The 23,824-nt window shown below is 41.3% G+C and overlaps 1 protein-coding gene across 1 annotated transcript in view; it reads right to left on the bottom strand.

Moving 5' to 3' along the window:
• Window positions 1–2,652: 2,652 nt before the first annotated feature.
• Window positions 2,653–23,824, bottom strand: part of ankrd50 (ankyrin repeat domain 50) — a 32,671-nt gene continuing 11,499 nt past the window's right edge. Inside the window, exons 3-5 of the mRNA XM_010747322.3 lie at window positions 21,257–21,489; window positions 3,416–6,960; window positions 2,653–3,114 (exon numbers count right to left, since the gene is read on the bottom strand). Of these exons, the coding sequence (XP_010745624.2) occupies window positions 3,419–6,960; window positions 21,257–21,489 (3,775 nt within the window). The 3' untranslated portion in view covers window positions 2,653–3,114; window positions 3,416–3,418. The remainder of the gene's footprint in view (window positions 3,115–3,415; window positions 6,961–21,256; window positions 21,490–23,824) is intronic.

Raw genomic sequence — 23,824 nt, 5'->3', positions numbered from 1 at the left:
TAGAGCCATGTGATGGCAGCTTTCTGTGCAAACAAACAACAGAGCAGCATGATTTCACTTCAAAAAGTGCTAAACAGAAAACACTTTTGCTAAAGTGTTTTTCTGGAATGAAAACACTCATGCATTAAGCTCTTGATGGCACATAGATGAAGGCCATTGGGTTTAAAGTTTCGTCTGGAATGAGTCGGCCACAACTGTCGCCATGTTGTGTATATTGCGTGGGAGCTTGTTAGCACTGTATCCAAAACAAGGGCATGGGTGGAGAAGAACCAGATGTTGCCATTGGCACATGGTTCATGAGGAGATCCTCCAAGCTTGGACAGTACATATTACATGACATCAGTACCAGATGGTTTCCTCATTAACACCCACCCTCTCAAAACATACAGAAAAAGGCTGTGCTGATAGTCCAAAAATCTTAATACCACTTTAGCTGCTCTGGCACATTTTTTCATGAAATGTTGGCTGATGGCAGTTAAGCCTAATTAGTCAGTATAACAACTCATATCCTCAGCCCAAAAGCTAAAAATGCTGCTCATTCAGTTAAATACATTTAAAATACAGCTGAAGCTAGTTTCTAAACTGCTATGCGTCCCTTTTGGATTGAACTGACATAAGACATGATTCATCATGACAGTCAAGGAATCAAGTTACAGTGCCTAATATATAAAATATGCAATTTTGTAAGATTTCATAAAACATATCTTAAACTTAAACTAAAATCCTCAAATCATTGAGCCATCTCTGTATCTGATCTCTTTTTGTAGCTCCTGTTTGTCTGACATGAACTGAGTGAACTGAAAGGAAAGGGGGGCGGTCATAGTACTTGGCACACTTGTCTGTTCCACTTCAGCTTGATCCATGTGTTGTGATGCCTGCAGTGTCCTGGTTTGGCCCTCCACCATTAAATGACCAACAGTGAGGTAGATATTACCAGCATAGCCTGTGGTTTTGAATCCCCAATAGAGGGGTGAATAAAAAAAAAAAGGCCTCTGGATTCAAAGGAAACAAACAGTCACTGCAGATTTATCTGTTTCTGATAGTTGCCATTCCTCTCTCACCCACTTATCTTGCTTTTGGCTGTTTTATTAGCCATCTTCAAAAAAATGCCAAAAAAGTCAATGAAGCATCAGTGCTAACACAAGCTTTTCTGCCGCAGACATATCGATCAGTCTGACTTGAATTTAGACAAGTAAGATGAAGCAGTGAAAAATTGCCTTCTGTATAATTCAGATATATTAATTTAAATGTCCTCCGGGCTGTCATTTTATTGCATTTGTCGGTTCAGTGCATTTTGTTGATATGCAGCCATGAATGTGTGTGAAGAAATTAGAAAGATTTGTTTTTTCAGCAGTAAAGCAAATATGTTTATTAAGCACTTTAATATACATCAGAAAATTCCACTTCATATAATACAGGAATTCTTTTTAAATGAAAGTTGAATGTACATGGTAAGCTATTTACAATCCAATCACTGACAGTCAAATCAAAGATGACAGACAAAACACAGTCAAGACAAACAAGATAACTGCTTAATAAGACTATACAGTATGTTTTCCCAACACTGTTTCTAGACCCGAGCCTGCCTTGAATCCTTCTATTGACCCTTCATGGCATATGTTTGAGCTACTGTAGTATTGAAGAGCTGAGAGCTTTCACTAGGGCTGATAAGTGTTTGTGCATGCGATAGGCTTCTACTCCCCCCGATCCCGGTTCTGGGCAAAAAATAGCTCACTGTTGACAATATGAAAAGCCTGCAAAAATATGACACAGCCTGCAAACGCTAACACAGCGCCACACAGTTCATGAGAAACAGATGTTTTAGTTCCCTCAGCGTCACAGTCGAGCACCTCCTCTTCTCCATCTCCCGCGGGGGTTAAGTCCTGTTGAACTGATAGTCCGCTTCTCACAGGGAGAAGGTGGGACAGAGTTGTGTTGTTTCAACTTTGGCTTTACAACTCTGTATTTCAAACATTATCATTCACAGCTATGAGTTGTCTGAATGGCTGAACCCTTTTGAGTCATGCCCCTGAAAGATCCAGCAGAAATTACTGGAAAAATAACCACATGACAAGAAGGAAACAAAGCTTGAATTCTGTTTCTTGCATTGCAGTAGGTTATACATGTCACTCAGCAGACAAATGCATTTCTTTAAATCGCTGCTTTCACTTGAAATCACTGCATTTAGCACCAAACTTTTGTCAACGGTACACAATGGGTTATTTAAATATTCTTTTGCACACACAAAATTATAAACACACAAGCAACTGAAAAATCCCATAGGGACAAAATGACTGTTTTTTTTTTCTTTTCTTTTTTTTAACATTTCCAATGAACCTCTCTTTCTCAGTTATTTGTAATAATACACAAACGCATGAAGCCAACAAAATTGGGAGTCCAAAATAACTGCAGGCAACTTCTGAACACAGCACCATGACAGAGCGTAATGCAACACAAAATGCAGCAAAAGTGGCTTTTTTCCAAAAAAATAAATATGCTTGTATATACTCATGAAGTAAATTGCCATAGCTATTAACATATTACACACAACATAGGCTTAGCACACTGAACAAGGTTAACACAGATTATTTGGGGTCTCTAGAAAGGCAGACTATCAATGCGCTTAAATTCATACCATGGCATCAGCTACTGTTATGTCCTGTAGTTTGTGACAATGTACTCAGTGGTACATTGCTGTCAGTGTGAAAAAGTAGACAGAACAAACAAAATATAAAATAATAAAAAAAAGCATTGGTATGTTTCTCTCAAACAATTACTTTGATAAAACATGGATGGGATACAAAGTAAATAGAACAAATGCATGTCTGTCATTTTACTCTTTTAAAAGTGCATACACTGTTTATTAAATAGCATAACATTAAATTAAAATGATAGTTTGCATGAATACATGAAGAAGGCTGTAACAGATGTAGGCACATCGATGTATCAGTTCACGTAAGCCTTAGGCAGCATTCAACAATCATCCCTAGGTATTATTTTGAGGTCTCCCACTGATGAAAAAAAAACAAAAACGAGTATTTTCATATGCAGATGAAAACAGTTGCTTTGGCACATTCCCTCCAATGTCTGCATGACGAATGGCATTCAAGACATCTGAAACAATATAGGAATGGCTTAGGTTAATGTTTTGTTTGGGAGGAAACAAGTCTGCTTATCGAGACTGAGGCATTCTCCATGCAAGTTTGATTCAACTAATGGTGGTTGTGTTGAATGCAATCCAGTATCAACTAAAAGTCAGTTATCAGCCTATATATTAGCCACTGTAAATGAAGAGACAAGCCACAGTCTTGCCTATGTACCATCACCCTGACCTCAATTTCAACTTTGAGACAAATGCTTGATGTATTTCAACAAGAGCACATACTAGAGGATTATTTTGAAAAGTATCTCTTACCAGCTATAATGGAGTCTCCTTTTTGTAGTTAAACCCAGGGTCTGATCCTTCAATCTGCAGTTTCAGGGCTTGTTTAAGGCTTAGCTCGGTTTCCCCTATGGGATAGTTCTCTAGAACATCCTGGTGGCCTCTGTTCTGTACAGTCCGAGGAACTGATACCCTACTCAGGAAAACCTGATTACCCTGTAGATGATAGTTGGGGTTGGTCATGATGCCATTCCTCTTTTTCTCAGAACAGCTCTGCTGCTGGATTAAGAATTGATCTTGACTTTGCCCCCTTTCCTGCCGAACCGAACCACCAATCATGATCTTGCAATGAGGATCCTTCACTGCAATGTTCGCTACTGATTTGTTGAGGGCAATCCTTTTGTCAAACTGTGTCATCTCATACTCCAGAACCTGTCCTTGGGTTGATCCGCTGTTCTTGACTTTTTTCTTGTCTCCCAGTGCACCTTTACTATTAGATGTCCCATTTCCGGTCTTACTTCCCTTTGTTGATTTGAGACTAGGTTTTAACTGAGACCAGTCAAAGTCATTCGATGGAGATGATGGCTGCTGACCAATGGACTTAGTTGTAGAGGAAGGGGACACAATAGACTGCCTGCTCCGACTGCGAGGCAGTGAGTGCTGTTGGATTTGTTCCGTGAAGGTAAGTCCATGAAAACTGTCGATTGGCACAGTCTGTGCTGTGGCTGTGGATGATGTGGTTCTCAGGGAGGAGTTCTTTGAACTCTTGAGAGAATTATTTGATAGGGAGGATTTCTGTCTGTCTACTGTAGAATCAGGAGATTCTGATGGTGAACTGAAAGCATGGACAGGTCCATTGGGTAGACCACGTCCAGACGACTGCATATCTCCTGCCCCGGTGCTGCCAGAGCTACTTGATTTAATTGTGAGGGACTGCATTTTACCAGTCACGGCCAATGAGGTTTTTTCTTCCATGGTGTGTACTGGGGAAGGATTGCAGCCGTTTAGAGTTGTGGCCCCATACTTTTCCAGAAGTTTTATGATCGTTGAATGGCCACCTTTTGCTGCCACTCTCATTGCTGTGCGTCCAAACTGATCAGCGTGGTTGGGATCAGCACCATTTTCAAGAAGTATTTGCACAACATCAATGTGACCCTCTTGTGCTGCTATGCCTAGTGCTGTTGCTCCCTGGTTGCATGTGTGATCCACATGTGTGCCATTCTCTATCAAAAACTGCACTACTTTTGTATGTCCTTGCCATGCAGCAGACTGGAGGGCAGATCGCTTCTCATTGTCACAGGCATTTACATCAGCATGATAGTTAATCAGCAGCCTCACCATTTCAACATGCCCTTGCCAGCAGGACACGTGGAGGGCGGTCCTGCCCTCAGTGTCACAAGCTTCCACATTTGCTCCATTCTCAAGGAAATATTCTGCCATGCCCAGCTGATTTTCAAGTGCCAATATGTAAAGTGTGGGGCGTCCATCTGCGTCTTTGTGATCTATATCAGCACCGTGGCTCAGCAGCAGTTCAACAATGTCCCTGTGGCCTTCTAGTGCAGCCACCCTGAGAGCATTCCTCCCATCGTATCCCCTCTCGTCAATGCACGACTTGTTTTCCAGAAGAATGTGCACACAGTCATAATGTCCTTCTTGTGCAGCTAATATCAGCGGTATTCTACCATCATTATCAACCTCTGTACAACGAGCACCTTGCTCAATGAGGGCATCGCACACTTGGCGGTGGCCCTCAAATGAAGCCATGTGTAGCGGGGTCCAGCCTGCATCATCCCTGTGATTCTCGTCCAGTCCTCTGTCCAGCAGAGTTCTGACCACCTCCACATTACCCTGAGCAGATGCAATGCTCAGCACAGTCCTTCCCTCACCATCGATGCTATCAACAGCAGCCCCCCAGAAAAGTAATGTGTTGACAACAGAGGCATGGCCCATTGATGCAGCAGCAAGAAGAGGAGTGCGACCATTGTTGTCTGTGTGATCCACATCAGCCCCACCTTCCAAAAGCAGATCAACTACATCGACATGTCCTTCATAGCCAGCCACGAGGAGGGGAGTCATGCAGTCTTTATCACAGTGGTCAACCTCTGCTCCCCTGTCAATCAGAAGGCTCACAACGGAAGCATGGCCTTTACTTGCAGGAACACAGAGAGCAGCGACTGAGAGGGCAGTCCTCCCATCCACATCTTCATGATTAACTTCAGCTCCATGGTCCAAGAGGTGCTCAACAATTTCTCTGTGTCCCATGTATGCTGCAGCAATGAGAGCTGTTCTTCCTTCATTGTCTGCCTTGTTGATCTCAGCCCCATGCTGAAGAAGGTTCAACACTATGTCTTCATGGCCTCCCCAAGCAGCAGCTCTCAAAGCAGTTCTACCATCAGCATCAGCACAGTCCACTTTGGCACCAGCATAAAGCAGAGCAGATACAACCTCTGAATGTCCACCCCAAGCTGCTGAACGCAGGGCTGTCCATCCATCATGATCTGTGTGGTTTATGTTGGCCTCACAACCAATTAGGCAGTTAACCACTTTAGTATGGCCCTGCCTTGCAGCAAGCGTAAGTGCTGTTTGTCCATGGTTGTCTTCTAGCTCCATGTTTGCCCCTCTAGATATGAGCAAGTTGACCACATCAAGGTTTCCACTATATGCGGCATTGGCCAGCAGAGTTCTCCCACTGGAGTCACATTGGTTCACAGATGCACCATTGTCAAGTAATGTCCGTATTGAGTCCTCTCTTTCAAGGGCCTGCTGTACAATACATGACGCATGGTCATCCTCATTGTTTACATGTGCTCCAGCTTTGACCAGAAGTTGCAGGACCTCCTGTTCTCTTGGTATCGAGGTTGTCAAAGAGTCTTTAGCAGGAGTTCCATTCCAAACCATCCAAAGAGCCAGATTAAATGGCTCAATCTGTAGATTGGAATTGACAAGGTGCAGTGCAAATTCCTGCACTTCGAGTGGTTTGAGCTGCTTTGCCCTGCAAGTATAACTCATTGCTAACATTCTATGTCCCTCTGCTGCATTGCACAAGTACTTTTGGGTGCAGTGCTTAACATCCAGTAGCCACTCTGCAAAACTGTAGTGAAAAAGGATTTTAGTACTACCAAGGCCATCAACCAACAACTTCGAGAGAATGTCCATCTTCTTCTGAAATTCCTCCATAGTCAGTGTCATATTTTTGGTCCAGACTGCATGGTACAGTTCCTTGACTGTGAGTGGCCTACAAGTGGCCAGGATTACATTAAGGATAGGCTGGACTTTGGCAAACTGTTTTCTGACAAATAGTCTCTGGCAGAGCCATAGGTAGAGGCCATTGAGAGTTCCAGGGATGTCACGAATCTCGCGAAGCATGATAAAGTTCTCCACCACACCATCCAGCACACGCTCCAGGTAGAGGAAGCATCCACTGCTTTTGATGTGGAGTTGGTTGAGCATCTCAGCTGTCTCCTTGGTCAGGTGCTGCCTCAGAGCCTCCTCCTGGTCCAGCCTGTGAAGGATGTACTGTTGCACATCCTTGACAATGTAAGCCTTGCGCAGATCATCAAGGCTGATTTTACGGAATCCTGAAAGAAAAGAAATGGACATTAGTGGTGTCGGATGACAATTGGGAAATATATAGAGCACTATATGAAGAATATTAAAAGATATAAAAGATAAATGTATCCATAATTGGCAGTGGTCGTAGAGGTCATACTTGATGGTGAGTGGTGTTCCTGCAGTACAACTTGAATTATTATCTTAAGTCTGACCTTGACATCATAACCAGTATTTATCCACTGACCTTGTACCTTTGGATAATTAGGTTAAGTCAACCTTTAATTTCCTAAGGTACTGAATAATTAACAGCCAGCCACGACAAAAAAAATCTTTTCAGAGAAATCGAGAGGATAATAAACCCTCTGGCTGCTGGAAGCAGACATAAACAGCAGGAGTTCATGAACATTTTAGAGCATAAAGAACTAAGGAAAACATAACTGCATCAATTTCAGCTGTAATAATTTGAAGTGTGGCTGTGTGAGGATACAAACAACAATTTCACTAAACTGAAATTATGAACACATTATATTAAAATATACCCATCCTGTTGCTTATTCATGTACTGCAACATCCAAATGCATAAACGCTCATCAAAAGAAACCGTAAAAAGAGAAAGCACCAGTCTCCGCAGAGAGCCTTCAAGAAATAAGACACAAGATTGTAACAATGTCTAAAATGTCTTAATCAGCAGGAGCCAATCTGTGGTTGGGACTAAAGATGTACAAGGATTGAGATGGAGGAGAGCAAGAAAGACATAATTTCCATGCCTGTAGCACATCAGTGGTCTGTAAAAACGTCTCTCCAGTGCCTCACTTATTATCCTACTACATGCTCCCAGCACAGACCTTTAGAAATCCTTCTAAAAAAAAGAGAGACATTATCACAGTGGGTCTTAATGAATGATCTTTAATGGGAATTCCTCTCCGAGACGTGGAAAAATGGCTCCATAATGGCCTCGGCTAATGGGCATTAAGTGAACTTTCCTCCATGTTAAAACAATCTGTTCGTGGTCTGTGTGGGGACGAGTACGGGGACAAGGAGAGCATTTCTGCATGCTTATATTTACACTTCCCATGGTTCTCTGGGGTTACTGGGGCAGGAAAAATATATCACTAGAGTCTCTTTCAGTGTTACTGACATACATTATTTTACAATGGCTAACAGGCCTCCAACTATGGGAAAAGCAGCTGCATTCTTCTCCCTAATGGTTACACCAGGCTTTTATACCAGGCTGTACATGGACTAATTAACATTGACCTTTTTAAAGCAAGACAATTAAAGTTTTAATTTTAGGCATCTCATTATTGACTGAACATTTTATGTACTGCTCTTAAAGAGGTTTGCTTGAAAAGAATCAGCAACAAAATTTAGCACAAGTCCTTTCATCTTGAACAGTTAACAGTGATTGCTTTGATTATATAACACAACTTTTCCCTGTACATAATATGAATCAGACCCTGTCACCAAGCCTGAGGCAGTGCTCTGTTCATTTGACTGCTATTGTGTGGGTATAAAAAGGCTGTGAAATCTTACTCCACGCAGGGCCGGTGCTCACTGCACCTGGGAGCCAGATAACAAACCTGATTAGTTTAACGAGAGTTCCCAAGCAGGTACTGACAGTTTGGACAACAGATCCTGGTAAACAGAAGGAGCGATGGGTTTTCTTTATCATCTGCTTCTGAGTTTGTTTAAGATAAGCAGACCTCCACCGTCCGTACCGCACACTAATCTTCTTTCGCTTTGTCCTTGAGGCCTTTGTTATGTTTCAACTGTGATAAAACTGATGGAATTAAGGCATTCACACCTCTGAAAACATAAGTCTTTGATAAATGGCAGATAATAACTATGGGAGAAGAACAATTTTCTTATAAATCACACTTTTGGGATGGCTCAAATTACCAACCATAAAATATTTTATGATACAGTTGCTCACCCTAGATAAGTAGGGGGTGAGTTTGGATTTGTGACTTCATTATAATATATGGACAGACAGGTTTAGCTCTCTACAATCTAAAAACATTAGTTATATGTAAAAACAAAACCTCCCAATTTAACACTTAAACACTTATATTAGAGTGGCAGATTAAATAATAAAGCTATAAGCTATGACTCCCTAGCATTATACCATATAATTGCTCAATCATTGCAAAAACTCAGTGACCCTAACCTACTTTCAGTCTGTCATTGTTTTCAGTAACTGTGTGCATGTTCCACCCTCCCTTCTCCCTCCTTTCTCCCCCTGCACCTCCCACACCAGTCCTGCAGAGAGACAGATACACAGTAAGCATGCATGGCAGCTTTAAGTAAGTAAAACCACTCGAGGACTTGTACTTTTCAGTTCTCAAAACCATTAAAGATTTTGTGTATATTCTAAACCTCTGCTCCAAAGACCTGACTGATTACTTGTTCCAGCAGAACCACGGGGAGAACTGTAATGTAATCATTGATTCTTTCAAGTTTATCTCAAAAGATGCAGAAATACTTGAAGGCACCTAATGATCCTAATGTACATTCCTCTTCTCAGTGTACGCAATAGTCCTCTGGCTCCAACTTCAAGCATTAAAGATCAAATTTCAGCCCATCGTGCAATTTCTCACTCCCCCCTCCTCCATTTACTTTCTCGAGCCTTTTGTTTCCTGTCAGTTTCTTAATGTTCTTTTGTCTGGCTTGAAGGCCAAACTAGCTGCTGTACATGCTTCAGTCTACTTATATTGGTATTTTTTTAACTCTGCTTTTCAAACTAATGCACAATCACAAGTGCTTCAGTTGACACAGGCTATATAATGTCAATCTGACGTCTGGTGAGAGCTCCCTGCTATGTGTGTGTGTGTGACTCTCTGATGCTCTGACGTCACGAACAGGTCCTCCTACTTCTACTGGACCCAATCCTTCTTTGGACATTCTGGGTTTGCTCCAGTTGGGACAGGAAACCCACAAGCTGAGAGGGGGAAGAGGCCATTGAAGGGGTAAAAACAGGGACAATAAAATTTTTTTTAAAAAAGAGACTTCAGTGGACCAAAAAGAACTATTTTTCAACCAGTCAGTGACGTCAGCAAAATGTGACATCTAATATTTTGTCTTGATGTAGACATGACTTGATGTTTCTCTTGTTCTATTCACAGACTAAGAAAAACATTGAGTGTGCATTACAACCCAATTCTGGAGATGCTACTCTATCATGAATATTTTCTCAGGGGAACAAAAGAAAAATGCTTCTGCGCTGTAGTTTATGATAAACAGTTTCTCCTACATTCCACGGTCGCTGACACACCAATTATGAAGATACAGTGACTAGGAAAGCTGGAGGAGGGAGGAGGAGACAGAAATTTGACTGCAGCCACCATGAAATAAAGCACTTGACTGGATAAAAAAAAAAAAAATCTTTTTCTATATGCAACAAACAAAAGAACAGACAAAGAAATAACATTCAAATCAGAACAGGCTAAAAATCGTTCAGTTGGAGGGAGATGAGCTACAATTTCCACTTTAGTCATCAGCAGACATCACTTCATAAGGCTTGGATGTCAACTGTGAAGTCATGGCATTATTACTGCCCTACTCCTGCAGATAAAGCACTAAAAACAACCACAGGGGGAAAGTTGTCCAACCTGTATTTGATGACTGTGGTGTAACAGGAACTACTATTAAGTACTACAAAAGAATGCAAGAACTTTCATTGGCTACAAATGTTCAAATGCCTTCCAAAAACCATTTTCTTTCTTTCCAAAAGCAATCATGAAGGCCTAGGTTTTGCACTGATATTAAGTGGGCTACATAAACTGTAGCTGAGCATTGTGTGTGCTCAGGCTTTTTATGTGTGTGTAAGAGAGGATGGTTCAGAGTCTGAACAAAAGCGAGTGCTAAACAAGCAACAAATGACACATTCATCAGGCTGAGGGATGCAGCTCCCGAGTACAGGCCTCTGAGCCAGCTGCTGCTCGTTACAGAACTGGATACCAGCCACAGGAGACAGAGCCCTATGTACAAAAGAGGGACTGTTTGCCTTCTAGATTAATTTTTCAGATGACAAACGAGGCAGCGTGTGTGCATGCGTGTTGAGAAATGAGAGGTCCGTTGCTCATCAACCAGGATTTTTTAGAATGGCAGCGTCTTTGATATGGCACGTTCTTTGCAAAGACACCATCTTAGGTCATCTGATCCATAAAGAAAACAGAAACCCAAGCCTCGCTGCCCTCTCCTCAGGCTCTCCAGTAAACCCGCGCTCGACAAACGTCTGTTCGACAGCTGCAGCGTTCCCGGCTCCAAAAAACACGAGAGCGCCAACCTCCTAAACACAAGTATGTGGATGAGAGTCAGCTCCAACGGTCTGCAAACAACAGTCCTTTGAAAAGAGTGCTGCTATTTAATCTTTGAAATATACTGTTAGGTCCCACGTTCGATTATACACACTCTTATTTCTATTCTAACAGACAAATAAAGATAACGCTTTCTACTTTATCTTGGATAAATGTGGCTTAGTGAGTGAGAAAGTGAGAAAAGACAAAGCCCGGCGCTGAGAAGCTCTGAGTTTAATGGGGCACTAATTCAACTGTGCAAAGATAGCTGTTGCAGGAGAAAATCATTTTAGATTAGCAGCTACATTTTATGTGCACTGTATGTTTCCTGCCATGCTAAACGACCACCAGGCGAGACACTGAAATGATTACACTTTAACAATTAATTCATGTTACGCTGGAGGCACAGCACATGAAAACAGTCCTGCCCAAACAAGCCTCTTGCTGAATTTTCAAACGGGATGTGAAACGGTTTCCAGTCAAACCTGTTGTGGTGGGACTGAACCAGGCGAGGGGTGGGGCAAGCAGGAATACATATAACACACTGAAGCTTCTTTCAAACATGGAATACTTCACACATCATTTGGTTCTAATAAATAAATAAAAAATAATGAATTGGAGTCTTTTATGTTCTCTCACCTGCTGCACGACTTAAAGATTGATTTGCCATTGAGGCCTTTATTAATAAGTGTGAGCGTGGAGGACGCTCACCCACGCAAAGATTGAGCATTCAACTCAAACTTGCTTCAGTGATACAGAAAGGTTACTAATTGTGATTATACTTGATTTTTATTGTAAAGTAAACCTCCACAGGTTTCCAGCATTAGTGTTAACCCAGGATGTCGGTTTCCTTGGTAATAGACGCACTGCTCGGTTGAGAGGCAGCAGCGCTCGTGCATAGAAAGTCAAGTACATGGTGTTTCTGAAATTTAAGCCCATGCATTGCTAGTGTTTCCACGCTAAATTATGATTTCACATACACTTCAATTAGCGCTGCTGTCTTTTCTCATGAAGTGAAGTCACGCGTTGACCATTTCTTCCTCTACACAATGACTCTTTGTTGCAAGCATGAAGTCACGTTGGTAAAAGGAAGATATAAGCTTGTAGGCTGGAACTGGTTCTTGATTCCCACAGCTAGTTACCAATGCTGAGACTAAATGTAACCAGGGCGCTTAATCAGACAAGACTGACATGTTCAATTGCCAACAGGTTAGTACAAGGGTGCAGCCCTGAAAGGGGCCATCACACCACCTGCACACATAATAATACATCAGTCCTGTGAGGCTATATGCAGAACAAAAAGAAAAGGTTCCAGCACTATTTTGAATGACGGCTCATTAAGATAGTGACAAGAGACCAAGTCATAACGCTGTGCACCTGGTCACATGTATATGCTTTCACTCACTGCGTCCTATAATGGATATCTACTTGAGTTGCCACTATATATCATGAAGCTTCTTGCAGCTGCACAGATGACTGAATCTCATCCAAGTGAAGAAATTCCAAAAGAGAACTGAAATAACAGAGTGTTAAACCAGAAATACACAGATCAAACAGAGCCAACAGTATATAAATAGTATGAACTTCATTCAAACTGTACATTTACCAATTTCTGTAATAAGGGAAAAGTAGGGCTTCCTTCTACAGCCAATAATGTCTCTTTCTATGCCACATGGCCCTTTTCATTCTTTGCTCTAAAGTCTAAAAGGTTATTCATCTAAATAGGTTAAATTATTCTACCATAAAACTCCAAAAGACTGCCTGCTTCTCAAAATAAAATAATTAATTTCTTTCCAAAGAAAGTTTTCAGTCTTCTTGGTGGCAGTAAGCTCTTGTATATTGCTGGGAGTTCTCTGCCCCACGCAGGATCAAATTTCCTCAATCACTGCCTGTGTTTTTGTTCATCATTACATTGGCTGACCTCCTGGTGACCTCATTTAGCCCTACTGGCACATGTTTCCATTCACATGCACAAGAAATGACTCAGTCTAGCATGTCAGTCGCATTTTATTGGCCATCAAGTCAAACAAGCCATTATCTGCTATCAGCATGCAGTGCCAGGAAGGTCTGGAACCATTTGAGAAAGATTTCGCAGGGAAATGTCCAGACAACAGTTCAAGCACAAGGAAAGCTGTGGCAGCTTGCTGTGGAATCAGGTACTTGCAAAGTCATCCTTGGCATGCAGGTCAAGAGGCGGTATAAAAATCCCCCATCTTTATTTTAGAAGCATTTACCCCTGCAGCAAAAACCAGCCAAAAAACGTGCCAGGAATTCCACTGCATTTATTCAAACTAAAGTTAAATTAAGACTTAATTTAAATGCCCTTCAATTAAAGCGAAAGCTGACAAGTCGTGCTCTGTACTAGAGCCTTGAAAAGATTAAAAAAAAAAAAATCTCAAGTCTATAAAAATTTGGCAGGGGCATGCCACATACCAAAGGGCATCACCTCAGGTGGAAAGAGGGCAGCAGGTTCGTCCGCCATGTTCAGAGTCATGTTACTGCAGTGCAGCACCCAAGGTGTTATAGATACAGACACGGTAGACCTGTAATTTACCCGGCTGTCAGACTGTGTGGTGGTAAATTACAGTATTCAGCAAGGATTATGGTCTTCAGCTCATCCAAAGTGAGGCTCAACATGCAGCCTCACAGACGACAACTTATACATGACTACGGACATAAATCAGCTTGTCTGTGTAAGCCAATTTCAAGAAAGGAGGAGGTAAGCTAATTAAATATGTCGTCCTTGCTCTTGTAACCCAGGCATCGAGGCAAGAGACAATCAATATAGAAAACTCCAAGAACAGAGGACAGAGAGGGCTTTTATTAAGTTTTGGTAGCATGAGACATTTGTTGAATGTGCTCTTTGGTTTAGTGTTGTGGAATTTAGTCTCAGGCCAAAGCGTGTTGGAATTGGTTATAAAGTTCTTTTACGAATTAAATAAAGACTTTTTCATTTTTAACTCAAAGAGTTCCTTGGAGCTGCTTCACCCTTCTGTACTAAAAATTGTTCTTGGCATCTGATCTCTCGTAAAACTTACAATTTCATTTCATAGTCAAGTTTCAAATTCATGTGTTGCATTTGTACAAACACACATCCAATCATCTAAATGATGCCGCAAAATGTCATTTACTGGAGAGTCAGTAAGCAGAGCCATCTTTGACTCTCTTCGGGGAGCATTCCACAGCCCAAAAGAAATAAACCATCCTCACTGCTTTACGACTGTGTTTGTGTTGTCAGCCGGCCAGAAGATCTCGTGGTCCCTCCAGTGAGATCTCACATTTGACCAAATAGAAACTATACACGCAGAAGAAACACACGCACGCACATCCAGGGAGATGTTAAGTTTTGTTGACCTTTTTTTTTTGTAGAGGAACAGCCGTGCCCTGTGTCAGATTCACCCACGAGCCTCCGGACAAAGGGCTGCTCAGAGAGGTGGACGAGGGTGCATACTTTAAACAGGGCTGCTCTTTTCATTTGTGATCACTGGTGGTAAATCAGTTCTGTCTCTTGGTGGGTAAAGAAAGCTCCATTCACAGCGGGGCAGAGTTGAGGTGGAAGATGTGGTTCAAGTACTTGCCAGGGTGGGCTACCCTCTCTCCAAAGAGAGGCAAATACAGGAAATAAAAACACTCCAGAGTCCTGAATTTCATGAAAGTAGCTGTGGAATTGTAATGACTAATATATATACACTGCACCATATAGAAGAAGACCTGCTGATTATTTTGGGGTAAGACAAAAAAAATAACCTCAGAGCATGAGCAAATGTGTCATTTAAGGAAGGAAATGAGTAAACCTTCCATCAGGATACCTCACAGGATGAGTGTCTTCAGAAAGTGGCCACATGCTCCTGTAACATTCCTCAGACTGAGCCAGGAATATAACCGTCTTAATTACAGCTGTGATTCATAACTAAGAGGGGCTTTTATGTGCGGTTTTGTGTGGCTTTTTTCCAATTTTCTTGCCGGCACAACGCCTGCCAAGTGCCCTCTGAGACCAACTGGAAGGACTAAGAGCAAAATTAGTAAAGGATGAAAATAATATTGTATTTTATAATAGTGGAAATCAATCTAATTGAAGTTGCTGTAACACTGCAGAGCAGGAATGTGGTTGTTTAAGGGGAGCTATTATCTTTCACGGCTCCAACAGCACGGCGATACTATATTATTATAACCACTGGCACTGCAGTTGACAAATCCATGCATTCTCCATCTTTCCTCATTCCTCGCTCATGTCGGCTTTTCTCTCAAAATCTCAAAAATACCGTTTGCAGGTTTTGTTACGCGTTTCCTCTGAACTGCTCTGTATGATTGTCATCTACCTCCTCCTGTATTCACAGATTAGCCACGACATGCTTCCAGTACTTTGAGTGTTATATATCCAAGGTTATTACACATAATCTTTACCTCTATATGGCTGCATTCTGAAAATCTCCTGTTTTTAGGTAGATATTTAGCTACTACATGTGATCTTTAAAAAAATATATATATGTAAATATTTAAGAGGCATTTAATGTCTTTATTTGATACTGTGGAGGGACATTTTGTGTTTTTTTTATGGCAGTCCTTGAGGTTTGGTTTAGTTCTTAAACATAAAGTTACTTGGATCTTTTATTAATTATTTTAAAAGCTAAATTAATTAATATATTTAAAGGTCGCTGATTCATACTCTACATCACTATTTAACATATTTTTATATATTTCTAGTACTTCTGCCACAGTGATGTAGTCTGGGGCAGTGACCTTACATGACATCTTAGCTGGATGTTACAATGTTGGACAGCAGGTTGTTTCTACCTCTGTGCTCATCTTAAGTTGTTACAAGCATCACATAAAAGATAGCACAAGAAATCCACAGGTATATGTTTGCCCGTATCAATATCATATTAATATGAGAGTTGAGGTTTGTCAGTGTGAGATCAGTCATGTGCTACAATCTGTGCACCAGCCAGCAAGTCTATTTTCTGTGCTTCAACAAGCATCCACACCTATCTTATCCATCTTATCAAAGAATTATTCATGAATGTCTGCTGAAACTCGCAGCACTTTTGGGATGTACCCTTCTGTGCTGTGTGCAGTACGCCGCGTTTCCCCTAGGAGAGTGCCTTCACATACTTACTACTTGAGAAACAGTGACTTTGACAAGCATGCACCATAAACAATATTGGGCAGATGGTAGCCATTACAGTTCAGTGATGCCTCCACACGATAAAAAGATCACACACTAGGCTGGATCAAACACTATGAGGGGATCAGGATTAAAATTAGTCTGTAATTTTTTTAAAGAGGCCATAAGCAAAGACATTTTTTTGTTTAGTTTTTTTAAACAAAAGCAGAAACTGCAAATAAATTACATTTCTGCTTCAGGATATATTGAATATGGCTCATTTGGCATTTGAAAAGTTATGAGGCATTTCTGAGTCAGCACAAAAAGTTGTGTGCAATTTTTGAAACATCATCACTGCGTGATCAGTCACGTAGGAGTAAGAAAATGATGAGAGAAAAAAAAAATACATGTCTGAGAGGCTGTTTCTATTTAAAAGCCCAACCCCCTGTCTGCCACCTCCACCCCGCCCTCTCTTTCCCCTTTCCCTTGCTCTCTCCCTTCTGCCGGAGGCCTTGTTAAATTGGCACAGATTCTACCCGACTCCCAACCAAAATCGCTGCCTAAGTGTTTCCACTCCGCTACCCCTATCATGGCCTTACGGTAGCACAGCACACAGAGGGGGTATACACAGCAGAAGCTTTTCTCCATAGGTCTGCTGTCACTTTGGACATAAAGAAGCAGCACTGACTCCAGTTTTTACATTGTTTTTACATCTCAAGAACACATGAAGACTACGGCTTAACCAAAACTGAGTGATCATATGTGAGTCAGCCAGAGGGACACTCTGCAAAATTCTTGTACTCCTCCTCACGCAAACAGAACAGTCTTTGTTTGCAGGGCTTTAGCAGAGCGGATGCGAGTGAGGCATTCTGCTGCAGAAGTCAGAATGCCTCCTTCTTCCTGCTCGGTCTCAGAGGTGTTGAAAACTTCCCAAAGCACATTCCTCTCTGAGACAGACCCAAGGAATAACAGTTGAGCACGGCAAGGGGAATTCAAAAGTTTTGCTCCTGGGGGGAAAAAAAAGTCTTCTCTTTTAGTAATAAACACTTCAGCTGATGCAGATAGTATGTGTCAGAATCAGGTGAATTAAACAAATCAAAGACAACTGAAACTCTGTCTGGTCTTTAACAAGAGGATCATAAATTCTTTTAGAAATGTTGAAAGCATCGGCGAAGACTTCCAAGTCCGGCAACCTTTCTGTAAAATGACCTTCTGGTTAAAGGTCATTCCTCAAACTTTATCCACACTATATTCACACAACCACAAAGTTCCCATCACCGCAGAACAGAGTATACTGGGAAACCCACACAACCTCCACCCCAGACGAAATGGGCCGCTCGTATAAAAAAAGGAGTTGGCTTTGCACAGAGCATGAAAGTGGAGTCTTTTGGCAGGTCACTGCCATCTCTGACTTGTAAACAATATAGAGGATATTTTTAGGGGACACTTGGCCTCAATTTGATACTCTCAAGGCCTTTGGTCTATTTTAGTCCGGTGCTGCATGAATAAGAAGTATTCACGCTGCTGTTTTCATATTAAGGCGCGCACGCTAATGGAGGACGAGGTGAGTGGTTGTTTGTGTCTACATCTGTGTATATAACAGAAAAAAGAGTCAGTCTAGCAGAAGAATTTCCAGTGTTGAACTAAAAGCGGAAGACTGAATCTAGACAAAACAAAGACGCTGCTAAAAGCAAAGGAGAGAGGCCAAGGCTCATTGTCGGCCTGCGGGAGCATCTCAATGCACAAACTCAATAGGATGCAATGAAATGCTGAGATAATGAAAGTATTAAATCTAGTACAGCACGTTCACATAAACACAGTGACAGTAAAAATGTCTCTCAGATGGGTGCATGAAATGTGATGTGTGAGTTTAGCTCAGTTCAAAAAGAGGTCTTGTTTTTTCTTTCTTTCTTTTTTTTAAATTGATTGCTGGGCAATTGGAATAAAAGCTTTATAAAAGCTTGGCCATCATCAAAGAGGCAGTCAAAAGGAAAAGAGATGAAAAAAAAGGAAAGGAAAGGAAAGAAAGAGGAGAAGATAACTGCTGTTTATCAGATTGTTCCAAGATGAAATTCTCTTTAAACCATATCAAAAACAAAAAGAACAGACAGTTCATCAGCTACAGCAACATAACAGCAGGAGCAAACAGGCAATCACAGAACTCCCTGAGATACTCTGAAGAAAGTTACAGATAAAAATTTCTCATTAGCATTTACATCTGTGGTTTATACGGATATATATATATTCCACTGTCAACTTTATGTGCAGCTGCAAATAAACCCAGACGATTTAAAATCGATGGTTCGGCACAGACACAGCATGCGTGTGCACACAGGATAAACCAGAAAATACGATTTAATGCAAATTGCTGCTGAAAGGAAATCAAATATAAAAAACTTATTCTCCCTCTCCGTTGTCTGTGGGCTCAAAGTTTAGGAAAATGCTGTGAGGAAGCTTTATACTACACAGTGATACCAATCCAGAATCTAATCTAACACGGGCACCTACGTAAAGGCTTTGATGTTGAAGGAAAGCGTGGGTGGGCATGTCTTTGAAATTACGAAGTGGGCAGCTTGCATCACAGTTGGTTTGTTGAATTGGATGCACAGCACCCACAAAAGGCTCAAAGCAAGTTCTGGTGTCCTAAAACGCAACTTCGCACACACCAAACCTCTCGCTGCCATTGTCAACACCGATCAGATGTACACTCGTCTAAACTACACTTACGCCCGTCTGACGTCTACACTTAAGATTTCACTTAATCCCCAACACTACACCCAATCATTTACAACCTACTTTCAAAACTACAATGTTGAGTTAAGGTGTAAACAACACATGACAACCATTCTAATGAGAGATGGGTGCTCTGATAATGGTGACACTGAACTGCATCATGAAATTATACCCAATCAATACACAAATGACAGAAAGCTTGAGTCTGAAAAGCCCTGCAAGTGACCTCCAAGATCCACGTGGCTCTTCTGCTCTGGACTGATCGACGCTGCCTTCCTTACCGCTGTATACATGACACAGAGCTCAGATATAAGAAACAGTATAAAAATACAAAATGTAATTAAACTCAAACCATCTTTTGGAATAATCTCAATGTCAAACAGGTCTGCAGTTACATTTGACGACTATAATCATCTTGTTTAATCGTTTTTTAGGTAAAATAGTTAAAATGCACTAAATAATTTGAAAGATCCAAGATGGTGCCTTCAAATTCTTTAAGGACAGATGAAAAAGATACTCACAGAGAAAAACAGCAGTCATTGAGAGGAGCTGAGTGTTGAACATGTTTTAAATCTTATCTTATCAAAATAGTTGCTGATTATATGTGTATTATATACGGAGTATACTTTGTTGTAGCACTTGTTGAAAGCCAGCTGGTTTAAAATACACCCACACACCTTCACTCATTTAGCGTAGCAGTCATGGCATTCTTCTGATTATACAGCTGAGACTGAATTCATTACCCACTGAAAGATAGATATTTGTCAAACCATTTTAAGATGATATAAAGGAAATCATCATAACATGACTTTAGCTTGTTGTTTGTTTTGAAGTGAATTTCTATCGAAGCAGAGCTGTCTTCATGGAGTTCGTTCTTGCCGGCAGAAACACACGAACAGCCAATCAGCTAACAGACGGGAGGACCCAGCATGTGGAACCAGCCTATCATATCCCCGGACGTCACCAGTAACAGGCAAACAGCCAATAATTCAGCAGCTGTGTAGTTCGGTTGCAGTAGTCGCCATGTTGGTTTGTTTACAAGGGAGTAGCATGCAGTGAGAAGCCGGGTGCAGCGCAGAGGCGGCCACTATGTAGCGGAAACTGGTACTACACCAGTGGTATAGTAATCCACGGTAGTACCACCGTGTAGAATTTCTAGTATAGTACGAACCGTTACGATCTGCCACCGCCATGAAGTGTGGGTAACGTGGGTATCGTGCAACTCTAGTCATACCTGTATCACACAGGTGCCTGATTGGCTGCCTGTTGTGCTGCTGCATTCAGCACAGCAGCTTCCAACTTTCTAGAAACTTTGCATCATTCCTACATGATGACACACACGAGCAACTGCACCAAGACAACAACACAGAAACAAAGACACGACTCCTGTCTGTATGTCACATTCTGACATAACACTGGAAATATGCTCAGTGCCGAATTATAGTCCAATTATAGACCAATAGACACTGCGTGCTGTTATTTTATCCAGTGAAAGAAGTGGAAAAAAAACAACATCATGTAGCTCATTTGGCCTTGACCCTGACTTCATGCATCTCCTGAGTGGGGAGTAGCTCTGCAACGATTGCCTAGACTTCTGGGATATTACATAATGGTTTAAAGAGGTGAGCCGAGGGCTTGAGAAGCTCCCACATTCAGTGGTTTTGGAAAGGTAGAGAGAGTACACACAGCAGTGCGAGTCTGCGGAGGAGACTTCCTCCCACACAGTCAAGCTCTTGATTAATGTTATGCCAGCTCATCACCACAGAGTAGGCTGATGGACTGACAGGGCGATAATAGCAGCTGGTATTGTACAGTGTCACAGGACATCAAGGAAGTGCTGCAACTCTTACAGAGGTCTGCAACGCTGACCCTAATCACTTTGGGCATGTCGTGATGTTAGAAAGCCTTTTGCATCTGTGCTAGTTGAACAGAAAAGGGGACACGCTGTAGGCTTTGTTTGTAAATCGCATTATCAGGTGAAATGTATCACAAAAATAGCTGCCATTGAAAGGAAATAAGCGGGGAGCAGTACTGACAGGCGCAAATATTGTCTCATCTATCAAACTCTGTTTTCACATCAGCTCAGTTCAGCTGTGATTGAGGTATCACCGTTATGATAATCATGCCACATATGAAACCTTAAATCATTTTGGATATAACCTTCACACCGTGTAATTCAATCATGCATACCTGTGAACAGTTTAGTGATGGCCTTGTTCTGTCGCCGCGCCGAGCAGATGAGAAGCAGCCAGGGAGGCAGGAACTCGTGGTGACTGGCCAGGAGCTCTGCGATGGTCCTGGGGGACCCGGGGGAGGACCTCTGCTCCCCTTCGCCCAGCTGACAGCCTTCGTCGATGGAGTCCACCAGCAGGAAGAGAGACTGCTGAGGAGGCTTAACACTGAGGAGAGGCAGGAGGACACATCTGAGGACAGAAGGAGGAGAGAGAGAACTGTTAGGCTTTCATCTGTTTGATTGAGTTTGACTCATAAAACAAGAAATGAGATTTCAGTTTTTGTTGTACAAACATTTCTGAGAGGCAGAACATAATTGCACTGGCTGAGATAAATTCCATATTGATGGTAAAAAAAAAATATTTCAGAAAAACTTATTACTTAACTAGCGAGCAGTAAACTGCAGTTAAAATAAAATATAAATAATCAGTTCTTCTTTATATGAAGTGTACTTCTGGGAAAGCACTAGTCTGCCTGAGTTACAGTGTTTTTTATCCATAAACATAGTGTGCATTACAATAAATGCAACCTAAATGCATTACATATTGAGCAGATGTTACTTTCTGTCCACTCCCTTAGTCACTCCAAACAAAACCTTGAAAATGGAAACAGGCGGATGATGACGTATAACAGATCATCTTAGTTCATATATAATTAGAGGATGAAACAATCCATCAATGTTATATTCTGCCTTTGAGTTTGTTGGGTTTACTTCAGTAGTGCAATATCATTTCTATGTGTTAAACTCTTTTTTATTTCCTAATGAAAGCAAACATTTTCATGAGCGTTCAATATAGCAAACTCAACTTAAATATGGGTGAATTAGTGCTGTTTCTGTGTCAGTCATGATTGAGGCATCTTTATAGATTCAACACTTATGCCTGAGAACATTTCACTGTTGATTCAATCACATTTGTTCTATCCATGACGCAACACAACATGCACAGTCATGGCAAACGAGAGAGTGATTTTCTTGATCATCATAATTCTCAGTTCATCAGTCTCAATTGGTTGAGAGTGTAGGCGTTTAAATATGTCTCCATCCAAACCAAATTGCATCCATTAACAGGCCCACTGCGGATGATTTGAGCTCACAGAAACATCCAGAGCAGTCATTTATAATTCAGTGAGGCTTTTTGTTTGTCCAAAAAAAAAAAAAACTTTGCCCAAGAGCTACATGTTCAGCCTTGAGATTATATCAAAGACGAGGAGAGAAAAGTGTTCGGCAACTATCATGACAACTCTAAATGTGCAGGATTTTTCACAAGGCAAACTTCAACAAATCTCCCTGCAACTTAAATATTGATGTTTCGATAAGAACACCCATTAAATAAGCCCTGTGGCATCCAGCGATAAAACAAACGTGATGTGTAACATTCTGGAAGCTAGAATCAGATCAACGCACATGCCGAATGCTACATTAACCTTTTGTTTAACTGAACACCAGACATTGAATGCACTTGCTCCAGCGCTATTGTGTAATTTCACACACTGGAGCGAGATGACCAAACAAATGCATTTTTTTGTTCCGTGTTATATTTGTGTTGGCAACACCTTTGTTCCACTGCGACCGCTACCAACAGTTCAATGTCGGCAATAAGACGTTCGTTTGGGAAAATGTCATTCCCTAAAACTCATAAAATGACTTCCAGCTCGACTGGCTGTGATAAACAATGCGAGGATTTCATATTAGTGACATTTTAATCGGAGTCTAATTAAACATTTAAAAAGAGGGTTGGACAAATCAATTAATCAATGTGAAAGCTTGATTCCAGAGCAGAGATGGCTTCAGGGCTTCTGAGGCTTTTTCATGGGTAGCTGTCTCGCAGATAAAAATCGGTCACCTTGCACATGATGGGACTCTTCAAGTGCCACTCCTCTTTAATGGAACTGACATCGGTTGTAAGCTTCGTCATAAAACGTTAAAATACTGTTTTAATGAGACTTCCTCTGAATGCTCGACAGCCTGTCACTAAGCCTGTGGCTCCGAAGTCATTTCCTTTTAAGCATCTACCATTTTAGCCCAAGTTCATTATCCTTAAACACATGGGAGCAGAGATGACTGGGGTGAAGGTCTGTGTGTTTTCATTCCAAAGAACTGGGAAGTCCAGAAGATGCCATTTTTACAATAACCTCAGGATACTTCCCTACAGAAAAGTGAAAGCACCTCATTGCAACAATGTAAAATATGTCCGAGTGAATTGGAAAAGGTTGGTGCTGACAGTTTGTACTTTATACTGCTTCTTTACATGCATATTGCAGGAGTACAGCTCACTTTTAGGTTTACTGAAATAACACTTTACTATGACCAGTGCCTTCCACATCATACAAACATGCAACACTGGAAATGACCTAAATTAAAACACATTTGAAATAAAACGGTAAATATACCAATAGCCCAAAGTAATGTACAATGAAAAACCCAAGAATATTCACTTTAAATTGAGAAAAGCAACAAATTCTAGACGCTTTTAATTATACATTTCATATGAGTTAAAAAAAATAATAATTACGTTGTCCCATTTC

This window comes from Larimichthys crocea, chromosome I (genome assembly GCF_000972845.2).
Source record: "Larimichthys crocea isolate SSNF chromosome I, L_crocea_2.0, whole genome shotgun sequence".
NCBI lineage: Eukaryota > Metazoa > Chordata > Actinopteri > Sciaenidae > Larimichthys > Larimichthys crocea.
Note: the sequence above shows the minus strand (reverse complement) of the source record. Positions and strands in the feature narration are given on the sequence as shown.